Raw genomic sequence first — 18,204 nt, forward strand, 5'->3', positions numbered from 1 at the left:
TTCATGATAGATTGTAGAAATAAATTGCTTGTTTAGAGAGCTGCTGAATGCCACTGTTTTCCCCTCACTCTGACAGGGTACCCCAGCTATTCAGGAAGTCTTGCCTCCCCTTTTCTTCCCATGAGTCCCCTGGATCACCATAGCAACGGTCTATATGGACAGCACCGCTTCTATGAAACTCAAAAAGGTATATGCACCCTGCCACTACTTACTTTATGTGTCAGCTGCATCAATTCAAGTCAAGTCTTCTCTTTTTCTAGATCACTTCTACCTGAGAGGCCTTCCCACCCAACCCTCTCTGCACTCCACCAACCACAGCCTCCCCCCACTTGCCAGGACCGCTCCTGGCCACCCCCTCGGCTCCTGCAACAGGGAGACGGACAACACGGTAGGAAGTGGTAAAAGCACTAGGGACGTGGTCGAGAAAGGGCTTTCGACCCTGCCGAAGGAGAAAGAAAGATCAAGCAGCAAGGAGCGCCACCAGGAGAGTAAAGACAAACACCAGCTTCATTATCAACATACTCGTCAGGCGAGCCCTGCTGCCACTCCATCCAGCTTCCATCATAAAGCTTTCCCACATCCTCCCCATGCACTCATGCCCCACCTCACACCTCAAAGCAAAGAGGAGGATCCCAGACACCTTCTGGAAAGACACAAGGACAGTGAAAACCAAGGAATGAAACATATGAGTGCCTGTAAGCTCTCCAGCAGTTCTGGTGCAGAGACTGGCTCCAGTGGGAAGGGGGGCACATTAAGTAGCTGTTTTGGGAGTGGAGCGGGTAGAGCTCCTTCTGGAAGCAGCAGGCGCTGCTACAAAGAACCCACAAACGGGGAGATGAGGATCAGTGACTCAACCGCCTCCTCGGAATGTATAAGAAGAGGTACCATCTTGGCACCTCCTCACTCTGTGGCCTCCTACTCCATGCCTCCCCCTCCTCCTCCACCACCACCTCATACCCTGCACATGGGCTCAGCAGTGGTAGGGGGCTGGCTTCACCCACATCACCATCCACATCCAGAGTTTTACTGCCCCCCAGCTCCTATTAGCATTGTACCCTCCAAAGATCCAGCTTCTGGAGGGTCCAGCAGGGAGGCAAAAGTCATAGGCCCGACTTTTGTACCCTCAGTGGGGCCTTTAGGAGATCTGGCAATTCCTGAATGTCGTGGAGCAGGAAGTAGTGGGAAAAAGGAAGACAAGAATGGAGATGGATCTTGTGAAAATCCCTCTCATCACCTCAGTCGCCTTAGTAGTTGCCAGAAGAAGGACAAATCCCAAACACATTTGCAGCAGCTGGGATACGGCAAGGCTGACAAACCTCCTGACTGGAGCCAACAAACACAGCACTTCCCAAAATCTAATCCCAACTTGAGCTCTCAGCCTGAGCTGCGGTCGTGTAGCCTGGAAACATCCTCATCTCTCAGAGATGTTGAGGTTGAGGAGGACTTTTACAGGCCCTCTCTTCCACCAGATGCCCAGGGGACACACCTTGGTACAGGACAGTCCACATCCAAGAATGGCTCTCCACCTTTCAGGGACTGCTCTCATTCAGGTTCTCATTCTGACGGAAGGGTGGGGTCAGCGAGTCAGAGGGAGGGACAAAAGGTTGCTAGGATACGACACCAGCAACACGGCAGCCATGGTGCAGACGATAGGGGCAGGGATGGAGGTCAGGCGTTAACATTTTGGGGTGCACGAGGAGGCCCCCTGGAGGACCAGAGAAAAGACTCCCATCATGCATCAGTGAGCAATAGTGAAATAAGAGGGCTCAGTAGTGCAGCTCCAGACAACCAATCTAAGGGTTTACCCCATCCCTCACCACACACCACAGAAGGAGAGGGCAGTGCCATGAAGAACCTAATGAACTACAGCTCCCAGCAGCCTTTGCTGCTGCCCCAGCGGAGCCCCTTTGGCGGCCTGGGCTGCCTCAAGCAGGCCGGTGAGCAGTCAGAGAAAGGGGGAGGCAAAAACAACAGCACCCTACAAGACCTACCTAAACAATCCCTCCCTCCTCGCCGAGGCTCCTCTAACGAGGGAGAGAAGGGTGACAAAGGAGGGAGGGAGACCGGGGAGCCAGGAGAGGGGGAGGTACGACAGCCTCCGGTGGGTATTGCCGTTGCAGTCGCCAGGCCCCCCCATCGCTCTTCAGACAACACCCCTGGACACAGCAGACAGGGCAGAGTGCTGCCCTGCATGAAAGGTCAGACATGGTCTATGTTTGCTGCATTGGAAGTCAATTTATGCTATTTTAGGGCTTTGGGCTATGTTGCAGGAAATATGAGCTGTTAGTGCAGAGTAGCCTTCATTTCTTGGTCTGTTTGATGTTAATTGGGGACTCAACAGGCCAGCCAATTATTACATTGCAGACATTTTTCAAGCACACCAGACCATCTTGATTTGCAATTTTGCACTTTGAAATGGATAGATGAAGACTATACTTTATTGCATTCTCCCAACAAGCGTTCAAGTTCAATTAAGCTGGGCAAAAAAGATGAGCTTTGTTGGGGGAAAAAGACACATCAAGTGTTTTTATTCCATTCCCATTGCAGCCATGGTAGTGTACCGGAAGACAAAAAAAACCATTCCCAATGTAGCATGTGAGTGATTCTCTGTGGGCCAATCAAAGGGCTGCAGTGTGTCAAGCTCTGCCCTTTAGATGCCGTGCCACAGTACCAACGGATCAGAAAAGGAACAGAAAGCAATAAAATATAGAAATGTGTGTTCAGATTAGGAGTTTTCAAAGAGGCCCAGTGACACATTCTATCCAGTATGTCGCCACAGGAACTAAAATCATTTTTGCCTTTGATATAACACAGTGCGTTTTTCGTTATTTTTCTCAAGCTGCTGCGCCTCCCAAACGAATCTCCTAGTTTAGGTTATATTGTTTATGCATGTATTTATGCCCCAGGGGTGTCACGTCCTGTGTATCCACTTGGCCGGGAGGCAGAGGACAGAAAGAGGATGACGGAGGATCAGATAAGTCTTCATCACCTGGACAGAGACAGAGAGCTTATTATTAGGTACTTTCCAATTCACCAACACCAAAGCATGAATGAACACTTCTAGACATACATGTTTTTCCCCCCTTTCAACGGATAAATTACCGTTCTTTTATTCTACATCTTTTGGTCTGGGGCTTTCTGTCTCTTCACACCCTCCTCACTCACTCCATTTACTTCACTCAGCCTTTGATGTCGTGTTGCCGTATCATCCCAACACACGTACATACACACTCTATCTTCCTCGTTGTTCTTTTTCTCTCAGATGAGCTGCGATGCATTAATGTTATGGGCACTATTACAAATGTATCCGAAGTATCAGGCTCGTATTATGTAGCCCTATTATGGTAAAAAAAAAAAAAGTAAGGAGAATTCATAGACCAATGGCCAAGATGATGGCTGCTGTCACACATCCTTTTCTTCATGATTATAATGGTTGTCGTGGTAATGAAGATCACAAGGGGTGATAATGATCATAATGGTGATCGTGACAACAGTTAGAGATCATTAGGATAATGACAAAAGTTCTTTTTGAAAAGGGACAGCAAGGATCACGTGGAGTTTGCCAGGATGCACTCATCAAGTGGTTGCCACGGTGACCTGACATCTCACCTCCTGGTGCCTGGAGGCGCGAGCCAATTGGGGGCGGACGCTGCTGCACACGCTCACCACCACTGGATGCGGAGGACAGGAAGTCCCTCCCTCTGGATGGGACATTCATACAGTGAGCGGGAACACTTTCTTTGTTTGAAGAAACAACAACATGTCACCATTTGTGTCATAGCTTTGTGTCATAATGGTCATGGTTTTATTTGTTTCAGACATGCTTAGCAAGTTCCATCAAGGAGCATCACATGTTTGCTGTTTCACAGTTGAACATGTCTGAAAAGGAGTAGGAAGTACTGATAGGGTGTTCCTGCGTCACCATTTTCTAATAGGGAGAGAAGATGTGTATCACCGTGATAGATAGCTTATGCAGTCATGAAAGAAAGGGAAAAAGGAAAAAAGATTGTCAAAAAGAATAAAATAAAAAGTTTTTAAAAAGCAAATAATTAAAAAATAAATACATAAATTATGTAAAGAAGGAATAAATGAAAATGAATAAGTCTAAAGATAAAATATAAATAACAGAAAGTAGAGTAGTAGGACATTTTGCTTGTATAACAAATCCTGTCTGATTAATTACATTTCAATATGCAAACACATTTGAGTATTTTTTGTTCAACATTTGCCTTGGCTGAATGCATCTAAAGACCATCAATCTTTTGTGGAAATGTTGCTCCAATTTGACTATTGCCCTCTTCGCTCCAGGTCTGAACCACGTGGGTATGAGTGCCAGCTTCCCCCCAGGTTTGCCCAGCCCTCTGCCGCCTGTGCTTGGTTCACTGAGCCAAGACCCCAACTCCCCACTGATGGTTCTTCCCACGGAGCCTGGGTCTCATCATCACCTTGGTATATCCCAGTACACATACACACACGAGCGCACACCATGCACTCGCAGCACCCCCCTCCTTTTCTCCATTTGCGCCATCTGAACTGCTGCCATTTCTCTCCCAGAGTTTTAGTATCATTGGCTAATCATAATATAATGCTCAACTAAGTCCTTCTGTCAGTGGGAGCGTGTTTTATAGCTTCGTTAATAGGAGCAGCTATTTCCATTGCCCTCAGCCGCATGGGCCCAGCATTATGAAAACCATTTTAAGTGACGTTCATCTCTCTTGTGACAGGGGTCTGGCTGGTGTGTGCGTGTACATCTAAACTTAGTTGTATCGTCATGTCTGGAACAACATGAGACGATTGCTCAACGTTAAGGGTTGTGTTTTACATCTAGCCATGCCCGAGAAGGAGTTTGTGTGTGTGCGTGCGTGCGTGCGTGTGCGTGCGTGTGAATGCTTCTTTGCAAACAGGCTGTGAAATTTAATTATCTCCCGCCTCCCTTGCTTTGCTCCGTGGGAGTTCCTGCAGAGAAGGGAAGTGCATCCACTGAACCCTTCCCCTGGGAAACATTAGCCCACTCAGGCTAATCTCACAGAACAAAGGTTCCCAGTGACAAAGCAGTCAAGGAGGCATATACGTGCGTGTGCTTGTGTGTGTGTGTGTGTGTGTGTGTGTATGTGAATTTTATATGAGCGCAGGGTGGGGAAGCACACAGGAACACAGAATCTGTGGTAGTTAGGAAAAAGAAAGAGAATGGAGGTTGTGGAGCGTAGTGTTTTGGGGAGATGGCCTTAGCCAACGTTGCACAAAGACAACCTTTGTGACACACTTCTTTTCATGTCTTTGTTATTGCTCTCTGTAGATACTGCTTGTTCCTCCATGAAGCAACAACTACCTTCTGCTTTCAAGTCAATCTCAAGCCTCCCTCTCTTTTGTCTGCCCTTCCAGACGTTTTAGAGCAATCCAGTCTGTGGCCTCCCGTGTACGGAAGCCGGCGGGCCCCTCCTCACCTGCAGCATCACCCCGTCTACTCTCGCTCCTCTTTCTTACGGCAACAGGAACTTTACGCCCTGCAACAGCACCGGGCCATGGAGCATTTGCAGCGCCATTCCCTGGCACAGGTACAACTAGTACTTATGGGCAGGGTGACTTTTTTTTGATAGAATTTGCAATATTGAAGGGCGATGTCCACTTTTAAACTGTTATATTTTGAATATTCCCTTTAACATAGTTCACACTAGTAGCTATCAAGGGCGTGCCCAGGCAGTACCAAGTGTTATAATTAGTACTTGTAAGGCCATTTTAACCAATCAGAATTTGCCAAAAAGGCAACATAGTTACTTCTAAATATAATACTTTAGATAGATAGATAGATAGATAGATAGATAGATAGATAGATAGATAGATAGATAGATAGATAGATAGATAGATAGATAGATAGATAGATAGATTATTTTATTTCCATTATTTGTCTTCAGCAACAGAAACACAACGACCACGCTGCGACAGTGGAAGACACTCCATCAGCATCGAGACCCCCTTCCTCATCCTCTTCTTCCACCGCATCCTCTCATGTGGCCAAACCCTTCTCGCACACCCCTCCCCCACCAAAGACATCCACCCCGTCGGCGGGAGTGTGCCCCAGCAGTCGTCAGTCGCCCTGCTACCATTCCCCATCCAGGCGACCGCACCCGTCAAATCTGCTGACCCCCGCCCCGAGCCCTGCAGCGGCTGCCCCACGCTCGCCGGCGCTCAGCCCCGTGCCGTCGCTCCTGCCTAAAGGCCTGGAGAGGAGCAGCGACAGGGGAGAGGGACAGCCACCTCAGGACTACCCACAATCCTTAGAGCCTGGTGAGTGAATGTTGTTGCAGATGCACTACAGTAGATCCCTGCTATTCACGGTAGGAAAATGCTAATATTTGATACTCAAATTCAAAATGTGCAGTTACACATCATCACGTCTTGTGATCTTGTGGGCTATGTTCCTGCTGGAAAATGTTGAGTGAATCGACTTGTCATTCAACGCCCTCTTTTTTTCCCCTGCAGATAGCACCATCCAAAAACTTCCTATTTAAGTTAACATTGAAAAAACTATAAGAAGTCTGTGAATATTCAGAACCGCGACGAAGTGGGGATCTACTTTATTTTGTAGTATAGTACAAGTATTGAAACACTGGCCAAAATGGAGCCTAATTGGAAGCGGTGTCCAAAATGTCTTGAACTGACTTGAGCAACAATGCACGCTAAAGAGGGCTAGTGCCTGGGTAAATCATTGAGGTCAGAGAAAGCATATGGGCCCTCAGTATGTGTGAGACCTGCACTCCTTACCCTTCAGGGGTCCTTGAGAAGCGCAGGCGGAAGGATATGCATTCATCTGGCTGCATTGTCAAGGGGGTGGGGGGACACCATCAATAATAGGAGTGCTTGTGTGACAGGGCCGGTGCTGCAATCACAGGGAAATGGCAGGGTGTCATCAATATCCCACATGCACGCACACAGTGTATAGAATACAGTACAGATTCACACACTGTTCCATCTGCACCCTGCTGTCAGTGTATTATGCCAACTTTAATCACATTCTTCATCCTGTCTGCCAGAACTGAATGGTCATACATTTAAAAGACAACAGATGTATAGATGTAAGATTCTTTGTAAATATTCATTATGGCCTATTGTGGGAAAAGTTTCATTCCCTTTCTGCTATTTTTCCCAGACTTGCCACCTGTGTACGCCTTCCCTCAACTCACCATGGGTTTCAAGGCCGGGCCCTTGCCGCCTCAAGCTCGCTTGGCTGAACAAGCCTCACAGAAAGCGGAGCCAGCAGAGCCCGACTCCAAATCTCTCCAGCCTCGCCCCCACATCCCACCTCTCACTAAAGATGAGACCAAGAGGGAAGAAGTGGAGAGAGACTGTGAAGTGGTGGAATCCCGAGAAGAAAAGGAGGAGGAATGTCAGGGGGAAATGAACGGATGCTTTGTTTTGGAGCCTGAGAGGACCAATTCTGGAATGCTGCCGTGCCCTTCCCCATCTTCCGTCCTGAATCCAACCAACACTGCCACAGGCACAGGCAAAGCCCAAAAGCAACCTGAGCTATCCAAAGAACAGGAGGATGAGGAAGAATGTGGAAAAGAGGAGGATGGAGGAGAAAAAATGGAGTGTGGACCGACAGAATGCACTGTGTTAGTAGAGCATGCAGAAGAGAAAAAAGAGGAGAACGACAAACATGAAGAGTTGGTTGTAGATGGTGAAGATGAAGAAGCGATCGAGAGGAGTTTGGATGAAGCTGATCCAACGTGCTTTTCATCTCCATGCACGGACCTCCACCTCGCTGCCAGCAGAGCAGCTCAGCAGCAAGGCGCCTACATGTGGAGCCTGGAGCTTCTCATAGCCGCCGCGCTATGCGCCACCCGAGATGCCTCGCACCCAACTGCACCTGCAGCCCGGGCACCTAGCCCTGCGGCACACCATGGCATGGAGATCCTGGGAGAACTGGCCGAGCTGGAGATTCAGAAGAGGAGTCTGGAGAGCAAAGGGATGGAAGATGAAGGTAACAATTCCATCTTAGCTTAATGTGCCCTTTTAAAAACCTAACTGGAGAGAAATGGACAAACAAGCTGGGTTTTACAATTGAGTCTGCACTCTCATACACATACAACCACACGCACACACTAGCATGTCCCCCAGGCTCTGGTGTCTTGCGTTGCTAATTAGACCCTTTCCTTTTAAACACTTCTCCTGTAAGCGTTCCTATTTTCCCCTTGTCCCTCTGAGAGAAAGTGTTTTTATTTATACCAGCATCTGTGTGTGTGCGCGCGCGCGCATGCGTGTGTGCGCGTGTGTATGTATGTGTGTATAAACTGTTAAGTAATCCCAGATGAATCCCCGCTCTCTTCCATCAGACTCTACGTGTCTCCCCACCGGTCTGTTTCCCGCCTCTTCTCCTCTCTCTTTCTTCTTTTTCTACTTTCACCACGTTTTTTTTTTATTAAACCATTGTAATCTTGTACATAAATCCTGCCTTTTGTTGATTGAATTAATATGTGTAAAAATCATAAGTCACCCATCTGCGTCTTTGTGTGTGTGTGTGTGTGTGTGTGAGTGACAGATCCAGTGAGTGTGCGTTGTTTACATGTGCGCACACGTGCTTTGCATGTGTAATAATACATGTGAAATCAATCGGTCCTGTCGCGGCATGCAAAATGCCAAATCGCAACACATTTATTTTAAAAACCTGCCCTGACTTCCCCGCATAGAATGTTATTAATACCACTGATGGCATTTTTTGTCATGGTGACTGTGTTTGGGAGATGAAAGCGATTCTGAGACAGATGCATTCACGCTGCTCTTCGGTGCGGGAGAATATCTCAGACGTTTGCTGGAGATTGCAATTACAGATTAAGGAGGAATCAAGAGATACCTTCTCCTCTGTAGAAATTAGCACCATTTCTCAGACAGAGGAGCTTTATATGCTCCTTCATATTTTTTCTTTTATATTAAAATTCTCCACATTTAACACTCTTATCAAAACTAGACCTTTCTTCTGCAGTTTTTCTTTCTTTCTGAAATATATCTTCCTTCTTTTACACCATAAACTTATTCAGCTACGGACTTAAATTGCATATTTCTATGCATATAAATACATGAAAAAAAGGTGTGTCTTCTCGATAACAATAAAATAGTTAACATTTAATTGGACAATCAACAACCCAATAAAAACGAGTCATTTTGGGTCCAGACCCTAATGGAAATAGCTGCATCATGCTGGTTGGAGTTCAGTAGCAATTGTATGTTATCCACAAACTACAGTATTCTTTTAAACCAAGCTTAACTGCCTTGAAATTAGATACTTTATTCTTTGCAGGAAACCGGTCAAAAGTTTTAGAACACTCCAATTTCTCTGGAGGAAAAGCCTACATATTGTTAATTCCCTTTTTTCTTGCCATTTTTGTAGCAACAAATGACTTTCTCCAGTACAATGCTGTTCAACTGATGTCCAAGAGGGTATAGTACCACAGTGTGCTCCGAACACTTTTTTTTATGCAGACAGAGGAGGTAGTAAGTACTCCAGAACTTGGAACACCTGTAGGAATTAGTTACACCAACTGCCAAGGTTGGATCAACCTCCATTTCTGCAGAACAGCTTTAAATTGTTGACCCATTTGTGGTCCCTGAAACAGGCCTTTTTGTATAATTCTGAAATCCATGTTATTTTTCAGTTTTGGGTAAACTTACCTTTTTTCAACCTCTGGCACTTCACCACTTACCTTTGTACCATTTCAAGTTATTCATTGGATTTGAGTTGAGTTTCAATAAATAACTGGGAAAATCAGGGTGTTCTACATGTATTAAATGATCAAAGTGACCCCCTACATCCTCGGCCCTTGGTGGAAAACGTTTGTACAGCGTACGCACTTGTATAGTATGAATAAGAATAAAATGAGAGTAATAAATATAAAGTAAAAAAGAAAAGAAAAATGTAAATAAAATGCAATAAAATACAAATAATCACAGCCTCCTATGTACGCTATGTATTATAAATAATGTTAGAGATGCAGTATTCCATTTGTAGATCGGTATACTGTATAACACATGCTCTCACACATACAGTAACTGTATATACTATGATTAATTATGTGAAATGTCAAGTTTTCTTTGGGACATTTTGCAAATTCAACCTATTAAAAGTGCTCCTTATGCATTAGCAAATATTTGTTGCATGCATGATGACACAAAAGGTCCAGTTTGAGCAAGACAATGTAAGCTACAATTGCTTAAAAAGTTCAACACAAAGAAGATGATGTTCTATTTATATGATACTGTACTGTTACACTATGCTCCATCTTTGTCCCCCCTCGCTGCTGTTCTCTCCTCCAAAGGCTAAATTGGCTTCTGTCCATGTCCATAATGAGGAGATGTGGGAGAATAAATGGATAGCTCAATAAACACTTTACCTCTTATTGCTTCCCCTCCCCTTCCACCGTTCTCCTCCTCCCTCACGCCTCCTCTCCAGGCCACATGTCTGCGCAGCTCAGCGAAACTGCTGTAGGTACACACCTATGTGTGTATTTCATTTTCTATATAGGTGTGTGTGCCGTCTCATGAATATTCTGTTTCATCTGCTTGGCACTGTGACAATGACAGAGCTAATGACATTGACAGATGTAGCGTTCGCTCTCTACGTCTCCCTCCGACACGAGCGTGCGCACATGTGTTGTTTGTGTGCACGATTAGGCAGGAACAGCCGTATACATCAAATAAACTACACAGCTAATATCATAAACATCACCACTCTTCAAGGCATGGCTTCATCGCTCGCGAAATAAATCAGCTCAGCGCAACGCACCATGTTGTATAAGACTGTCAGCCACTGAAGTGATGTACCAATCTGAATCCGCTACCATCCGTCTGGCTGCAGGTGAGCGCATGCTGACCTTTGACCTGCACAGTCTGGCAACGCTGGCGGCCGCCCGTGCCTTGGAGATGGGGGGAGGTGCTGCTCAACAATGCCCAATTAGAAAAAGGCTCAACCTGCGCAGGAAGTGCAGCTGGACACCTCGCCATGAGCCGGTGAGGCTTTACTCAAGAGAATATTTTGTGTTTATGCAAATAAGCATGATTATTAATGCTTCGGGGAAGTAGTAAAATGCCAAATCAGGTCGTCGTGCACCACTTTTGTTTACTAGATACCCTTATGAAAACAATATGTCCAAATGTTTGCTTTGTTTCCAGCTACAGAACGAAGACCAACATTAGTGCTCATTTGCCTTCCCAATTGAATTAATTGTGCTGTATTTTCTTACCCGTGTCAAACATGTAACCAATAAAGGTTTACAGTGAGAATCATTACTTCAGGAATTGAACCTGTGAGCTTCTGGTTACAGGACAGCCATGGTGGTCATTGGCCTGTGCACTAACACGAGCTGGCTACTTCCCCTATCCTTTGACTTTTGAGCTCAGTTTGTGTTCCGCATTTAAATTCCCCTCCGCTGTGTGTGTGTATGCGTGTCTGTCAGGTGTGCCAAGTGAAGGGCTCCATGGAGACGATGGGAGGGGAGGAGCTGGCCATGCGTGTCCAGCTGGCTGAGCTACAGCGCCGCTACAAAGAGAAACAGAGAGAACTGGCCAAGCTACAGAGGAAACACGACCACCAGTGAGCACGCACGCACACCTTGAACTGAGTTGTGCATTTCAACATCCACAATGCTGTTGTCACGCTGCACCCACCTAATACAGTTTGACCTGCAGCCACCACAATTCTCCACAGAATTTGTCCTGCTCTCCCAGTTAATCCTTCATCTATTTCCATTCTTCTCTGCAGGAGAGAGGAGACGTCTCGAAGCCCTGCCCGCAGGGGGCCGGGACGCCCCCGCAAGCGCAAGTCTACCCCTGGTGCGGCGGCTCCAGACTCCTCCAAAAGACTCAGGTGAGGTCCCACGACATGGCGTCTGCACAATCAGCTTGATTGGCAAGCTCGGGCTTATTCGGCCTGATCTGTGTTTGTGTTTTTAGAGAAAGACTCGGTTGATTTTTCAAGAAGTTCTTCTTCAGATGAATTGATTTAAATGCTCCAAGAGCTGATGATTTGCTTGATTGGCGCTGGAAGGAGCTGCTTGCACACATGCACACGCACACACACACATAACGCAGTACTATACACTGATTTTTTTAAAAGACGAGAAGATGATAGTGGCAACGAGGCTTTCATTAATCATCATTAATCACTTTTAATCATATCTATCACTTGCATTGATTATGTCCTGCTTCCCTGTGAACCGTTAGCATACATTAATAAAGCCGGGCAAATTCCTGATGTACAGTTATTAGAATGATAAACGACTCAACACTGGCCGCGCCCACTGCAGCACACAAGCAAACATTACGAGGCACTCACGCTTTCATGCTAACACACACTTCTGCACACACACACACGACAAACACACCCTCAGTATTCAACGGCACTTAATGATGAATGTTTCTCATGTTGCCCCACCTCTGTTAGCATGTGCAACCCTCGCCTTGATAAAATGATTAGACAAACTCAAGGTTTGTCACGGTTACCATTATTAGAAATGCTAATGGGAATGCCAATGAAAGACTTTACTTGCGCACACACACAAACACTCAAGCAGAATTTGTTTAATTGCTAAAGCTGGCTGCTACGTGCCTGAACAGCATTTCTTTTGTTATTAACAAGTGATTTGTTTACGCTTTTCTGTCACTGGGAGAGTTGGGAGCGAAATGATGAAGCAAAAGAGAGTGGATCGCAAATACACGGTTTTGCACACATGCTTTTGTACACAGCAATACACGACTTTTGTACGCAAATTTTAATGGATGCCACACAATGACATGGGAGGAAAAAATATCGCACTTGAGGGTAACATTTCAAAAACTAGTCCTGTGTAATTGTATTTTTCTGCAACTTTAAATAAGTCTCAAAGGTCCCACAAAAGTGTATTAAAAGTGTGTGGGCTAAAATCGAACCTTGATTCTTGAATTTAGAGTTTAAAAGTGCTTTTAGTAAGCCCTACGGAGAACACACCATTTTGTATGTGCGTGTGTGCGCGCACGTGTGTGTGTCTCAAAGAAGCACGATTGAGCACTTTTTTACATATTCACCGTAACTCTGCACTTGTCCAACACAATAGATTCAAGAGTTTTATTGTCATATGCATAGTAAAACGGACAGTTATACTAAGCAATGAAATTCTTATTCTGTTCATTCTCCCAAGAAAAGAAAGAAAACACAAGAAAAAGAATAAGAACATAAGAAACATAAATACCAATAAATTAAGCAACAACAACAGAAGAGACATTAATACAGATAAATAATACAAATAAATAAATAAATAAAGTGCTATGAGTGTGTGCGTATGTTGCGTGCGGTGTGTGTGAGTGCTTCGTTGAGAAGCCTGATGGCCTGTGGGTAAAAGCTGTTTGCCAGCCTTGTGGTCCTGGACTTCAAACTCCTGTAGCGTCTGCCTGACGGTAGGAGTGTGAATAATGAGTGTTGTGGATGTGTGCTGTCCTTGATGAGGTTGTGTGTTCTGCGTAGGACTCTAGATTTATAAATGTCTTGCACTGAAGGGAGGGCTGCCCCAACAATGCTCTGTGAGGTCTTGATCACCCGCTGGAGTGCCTTCCTATCACGTGTTGTACAGTTACCGTACCAAACAGTGATGGCGGCTGTAAGGACACTTTCGATGGTGCATCTGTAGAAGCAACTCAGGATTGTGGTGGACATGCCAAATTTCCTCAGTCTTCTCAGGAAGTACAGTCTCCTTTGGGACTTCTTCATAATTTGTTGGGTGTTGTGAGACCAGGTGAGGTCCTCGCTGATGTGTGTGCCAAGGAACTTGAAGGTTTTCACCCTCTCCACCTCAGTCTCATCAATAAACAGGGGTCTATGCGGCTCCTTTTCCCTTGTTCTTGGGTCGATGATCATCTCTTTAGTCTTATCTGTATTGAGAAGGAGATTGTTATCACGACACCAAGCTATGAGGTCCGCCACCTCTCTTCTGTATGTTTCAACACCACCAGTGATCAGTCCGATGACTGTAGTGTCATCTGCAAATTGAATGATGCTGGTGTTGTTCTGGGAGGCCAAGCAATCGTAGGTGAAGAGCGTATAGAGGAGCGGACTCAGCACACACCCCTGTGGGGTTCCTGTGCTCACAATTCTTGAGCTGGATGTGCGATTTTGGACTCTGACTGACTGGTGCCTGCCTGTTAGAAAGTTAAACACCCAGTTACAGAGGGAGGCTGACAGGCAGAGTGTGAGGAGCTTATTTGTGAGTTTGTGGGGGCAGACTGTGTTAAAAGCAGAGCTACAGTCTATAAATAGCATTCATAAATAGCAATAGATGCCATATATCACATACGGAGTGGGACAGGAGGACACATACGTTAGCAACACTAGCACTAGCACTAGCTATGTGAGCTACAGTCCTAAAATTACACTCAGATTGTAACAGCAACATCATGCCAGGTTAGCCAGGTTGCTGAAGAAAATCAAAATGATATAGCTCCCATGCTTCTGATTAACTTTATTTTAACATGTGTAGCGAAGCCTGCTATGTGGTTGGGCCTATACGTGGAGCCGGCACACCTAGATAGGGGTGTTTCAGAGGCAGTTGCATGTCAGTGAGGAAGGAGGTTTTTCCTTCATGATGTCATGAAAGCCCCCACTGGCAACTTGTACTCCCAACTGCACCACTGCTTTCAAAAGTGGAGCAAACAAGTAGGAAAACTGATGGGAATGGTGTCAGGTGGGGGCATCCAGGACCCTGAAGTCGTGCATGTCAGCTTCCCAGTCCATGCTTTTTTCAGGGTGAAACAGAAAAGGCCACAAACACTCAGTCATCGTCTTTACAAGAATATCTCTTAGCTGCAGCATTACAATTTCTCATATTTTGGCTCACTTGATGCTAAGGGGCCAAACATTCCCTCTGTGGGAATATAGGATTCCCATGCCTCAGACACCAGATGCTAACAGTGTGTTTGCGTGTGTGTGCGTGTGTTTGTGTGTGTGTGTGTGTGCGTGCGTGTGTGTGTCAGAGAGAGAGCACACAATGAAGGAAGGACATGGTGAGAGAGGTGATGGAGGAGTGGAGGTGGTGTAGTGTTCAATAGATGTTAGTGTTTATTGATCGAACCCCAGAGCTCCGGTCAACGGACAGCCTCCCTAGAGACTGCTTCATCTCGCTTTTTCCCTACCAACCATCCTCTTGCTGCCCTCCCCATCTCACATCATCATCACCCTTTCATGTGGTGATTCAGTGGAATATTTTGTCTGCTTCATCCAAGTTAGAGACGGGGTCGATGAAGTGGAAGCAGACAATGGAAATTCTAAAAATCTATGATATTCTCATTGCATTGTGTCTTTGGCATGTTTTCCAGGACTGGCCTTAATTTACAGGAGGAGGAAAAAAGCAGGAAGAATCATGACTTCAGCAGCCTCAGTGCTGCACAGGTCAGTCCCACAGACACAGACAGACAGTGACTTCCTGCTGCTAATTTTCAATATATTCCACAAATAATGGCAAATCTCTCAGGAATTTGCAGAACAGTCTGATTGGGAGACTTTGAGGCAGTGTCACGACAACTTTAAATCATTTCAGAAATGCTGCTGCTATACAATAAAGAAAAGTTGATGAAGAAAAGTGCTTTGAGCCAATAATAAAAAGGCATATCTCTTCCACAGTTAAAAGCAAGCTGTAAGCACAGAGGTCGACCCAGCACGCTGAACTCAAGGCTGGCAAGGCGGGTAACCCATTTGAAGCAGAGGGCTGCAGCCCAGCATGCCGCTACAGCCGCGGGCATGCTGCACTGCAGAGGGGCCACTGGGGCAGAAGAGGCCCCAAAGAGTCACTGTGTACATGAAGGGAAAGGTGAGACTTCGTCTATAGTATCTCAAAAAAGTGAATACAGCCCTCACATTTCAACAACCATTTTATTACAGTATGTCTTCCGAAAGGACAACACTATAGAAAGGAAACTTGTGTATACTTTGGAGTAGTCAGTGTACAGCTTGTACAGTAGTATAAATTTACTATCCACAAAAAAGTGAGTCAACACACAGCCATTGCCGACTTAATAGCTGGCAACACAAGTGTGTCTTACCTACAGCAGTGTCATGGTCTGTGAGTGCATGAGTGCTACTGACACAGGGGAGTTGCGGTTCTAGGAGGGAAAAATGAATTCCAACATGATCTGTGACACCTCCAAGATGACAAGCGCTTTGCTGAGGAAGGCGATAGAACGGCCAAGTATGTCTCCAGACCTGAAACCAATGAAGCACCTGTGGCGTATCCTCAAGCAGAGTGTGGAGGAGCACAAGTTGTCATAACAGCCACCACCTCTGTGTTGCCATCATTCCAGTAACAACCTGTACAGCTCTGGGGAATTCCATGACCAAATGATTAAGACAGTGCTAGATAAGTGCTCCTCACGCTAATTATTGACATTTTGGACAGAGTTTTGGACACTCTGAGGTGTAGTCGCTTGTATTTAGACAATAATGGAGTTGTTGAGTAGTTGAGTCATTTTCAGTGGATAGTGTTAATAGTAGTGTTGATGGTATTGGCTATAGTATGGGCTCAGGTGGTAGCGTGGTCCTCTCCCAACCTGAAGGTTGCGGGTTCGTTCCTCTGTCCTCCTGTGATCGTGTTGAAGTATCCTTGGGCAAGATACTGAACCCCCAGTTGCTCCTGATGCTGCATCATCATTAGTAGGTAAATCTGCTAAGTGTCAAAGTACTTTGAGTGCCTTGGAGGTGGAAAAGCGCTATACAAGTCAAAGACCATTTACCATTTACCATTTTGTCCCGTAAGAAGAAATGCACACCATTAATGCGTGTCTACTGGAGAAGATAACTGTCTTCTGCTGCTGATCCATCAGATTCGCAACAGGAATGGGAAGCCAGTCAGACCACGAAGAGAAAGAGAGGTCGTAAGCCAAAGGTGCTGATGATGGGCGCCGATGCAAACCGAGCTCCTCACAGTCGCGCTTCTGAGAAACAGGAAGTGAGGGCGGAGAAGAGTGACAGCGAGAGCCCAGGACACGGTGAGTTACAAGGATTCCATCAATAAAGAAGTATTTCCAATGGATCATCATGGGTAAAATGGGGCTAATATGCAAGTCTCTCAATTTCTAGTTTGGATGACAGCTCGGAAGGCTTCTGCCAGACATGATGGAATTTTGCCACAAGTGTGTGTGTTGTGTATATGCATGCGTGCGTGTGTGTGTGAGAGCACACATGGAGCATCCGCGAGTGAGACGTCTCCCATCATTAGTGGCTTCTTCTCACTTCCAAGCTCATCTGTCATAGCGTTAAAACCGTTAACGACGTGCCACAGGCATGCAATGCCACGCCCTCTACCACACCACCACCGCAAACTCCCCCCTTCACCCAAGCGCTGTACGGTAACACGAGCTCGCCCTGGCCCTGTTCAGAATGTCACACCCATGTCCACGGCGCTCTTGAGCAGATTCCCTCCTCAGAGGCACTGAACTGAGGGCTCCTCTTCCGCGTTTTGGAGTGTTATTTTCAGAGAAGAAAGTGACTGACCTTGTGGGCTTTAATGACACTGAGATGTAGTGTGTGACCGTGCTAGACTGAGGCAACGTGTCGACAAGCAAGCCATGGAAGTGACAAGTGTGTCGGAGATGTGTCGACATCCGACACGACCCGTGCAGTCAGTGACACACAGCTGCCAATAACTATCATGTGTGTGTGTGTGTAAATTAAGGACTGCATATGTGAACGTGTGAGTCTAAATTGGCTTTCCATCACTGCAACCTTCCTGAGAATCTCCACTTTAACAGCATGCAGCTTATACATTCACTCTTTTTAATGCGAATAATGTGGTGGCCGCAGAGAATACTTACTAATACGGAAGTTTTTCAACGTGCAGCTAAAGACACTAAAGGAATATTGAAAGTCAGTTGTCAATACATTCTGTCAAGCGAGTCCCTAGCCGTAGTTAATGGTGTTTGCATTCAGATCATTGGGAGCTTATGTGACTGAGCTTATTGATGTTGTGCTGTTACAGAGTTTGAGGAGGACTGCAGCTGCAACAGTGATGAGGGCACCAGTGACATCAGGATTAGATCACCCTCCAAAGAGGCTCCATCAAACACTGCTGGCTCCTTTTCATCTGGGCTGCACACAAACCAGAAAACAAGGACCAAAAAGTCAGGACCTCCAGGTGAGATCTAAAGACATTGATCATTAACGTTCATATTTAACACAAAATATTGATGAATTTA

The 18,204-nt window shown here is 45.8% G+C and overlaps 1 protein-coding gene across 3 annotated transcripts in view; it reads left to right on the forward strand.

Annotated features, from left to right (window-relative positions):
* bahcc1b (BAH domain and coiled-coil containing 1b) overlaps positions 1-18,204 on the forward strand; it is a 69,024-nt gene that overhangs the window by 39,718 nt on the left and 11,102 nt on the right. For 2 of the 3 annotated variants that reach the window (XM_054762250.1, XM_054762242.1), the window contains exons 4-18: positions 77-187; positions 261-2,198; positions 2,907-3,018; positions 3,537-3,721; positions 4,309-4,449; positions 5,383-5,555; positions 5,913-6,285; positions 7,148-7,981; positions 10,850-11,001; positions 11,448-11,584; positions 11,753-11,857; positions 15,334-15,406; positions 15,638-15,824; positions 16,834-16,998; positions 17,988-18,143. In XM_054762250.1, the coding sequence (XP_054618225.1) occupies positions 77-187; positions 261-2,198; positions 2,907-3,018; positions 3,537-3,721; positions 4,309-4,449; positions 5,383-5,555; positions 5,913-6,285; positions 7,148-7,981; positions 10,850-11,001; positions 11,448-11,584; positions 11,753-11,857; positions 15,334-15,406; positions 15,638-15,824; positions 16,834-16,998; positions 17,988-18,143 (4,842 nt within the window). The remainder of the gene's footprint in view (positions 1-76; positions 188-260; positions 2,199-2,906; positions 3,019-3,536; positions 3,722-4,308; positions 4,450-5,382; positions 5,556-5,912; positions 6,286-7,147; positions 7,982-10,849; positions 11,002-11,447; positions 11,585-11,752; positions 11,858-15,333; positions 15,407-15,637; positions 15,825-16,833; positions 16,999-17,987; positions 18,144-18,204) is intronic. The other variant, XM_054762259.1, reaches the window with a different exon arrangement.

Source organism: Dunckerocampus dactyliophorus, chromosome 2 (assembly GCF_027744805.1).
Source record: "Dunckerocampus dactyliophorus isolate RoL2022-P2 chromosome 2, RoL_Ddac_1.1, whole genome shotgun sequence".
Classification (NCBI taxonomy): domain Eukaryota; kingdom Metazoa; phylum Chordata; class Actinopteri; order Syngnathiformes; family Syngnathidae; genus Dunckerocampus; species Dunckerocampus dactyliophorus.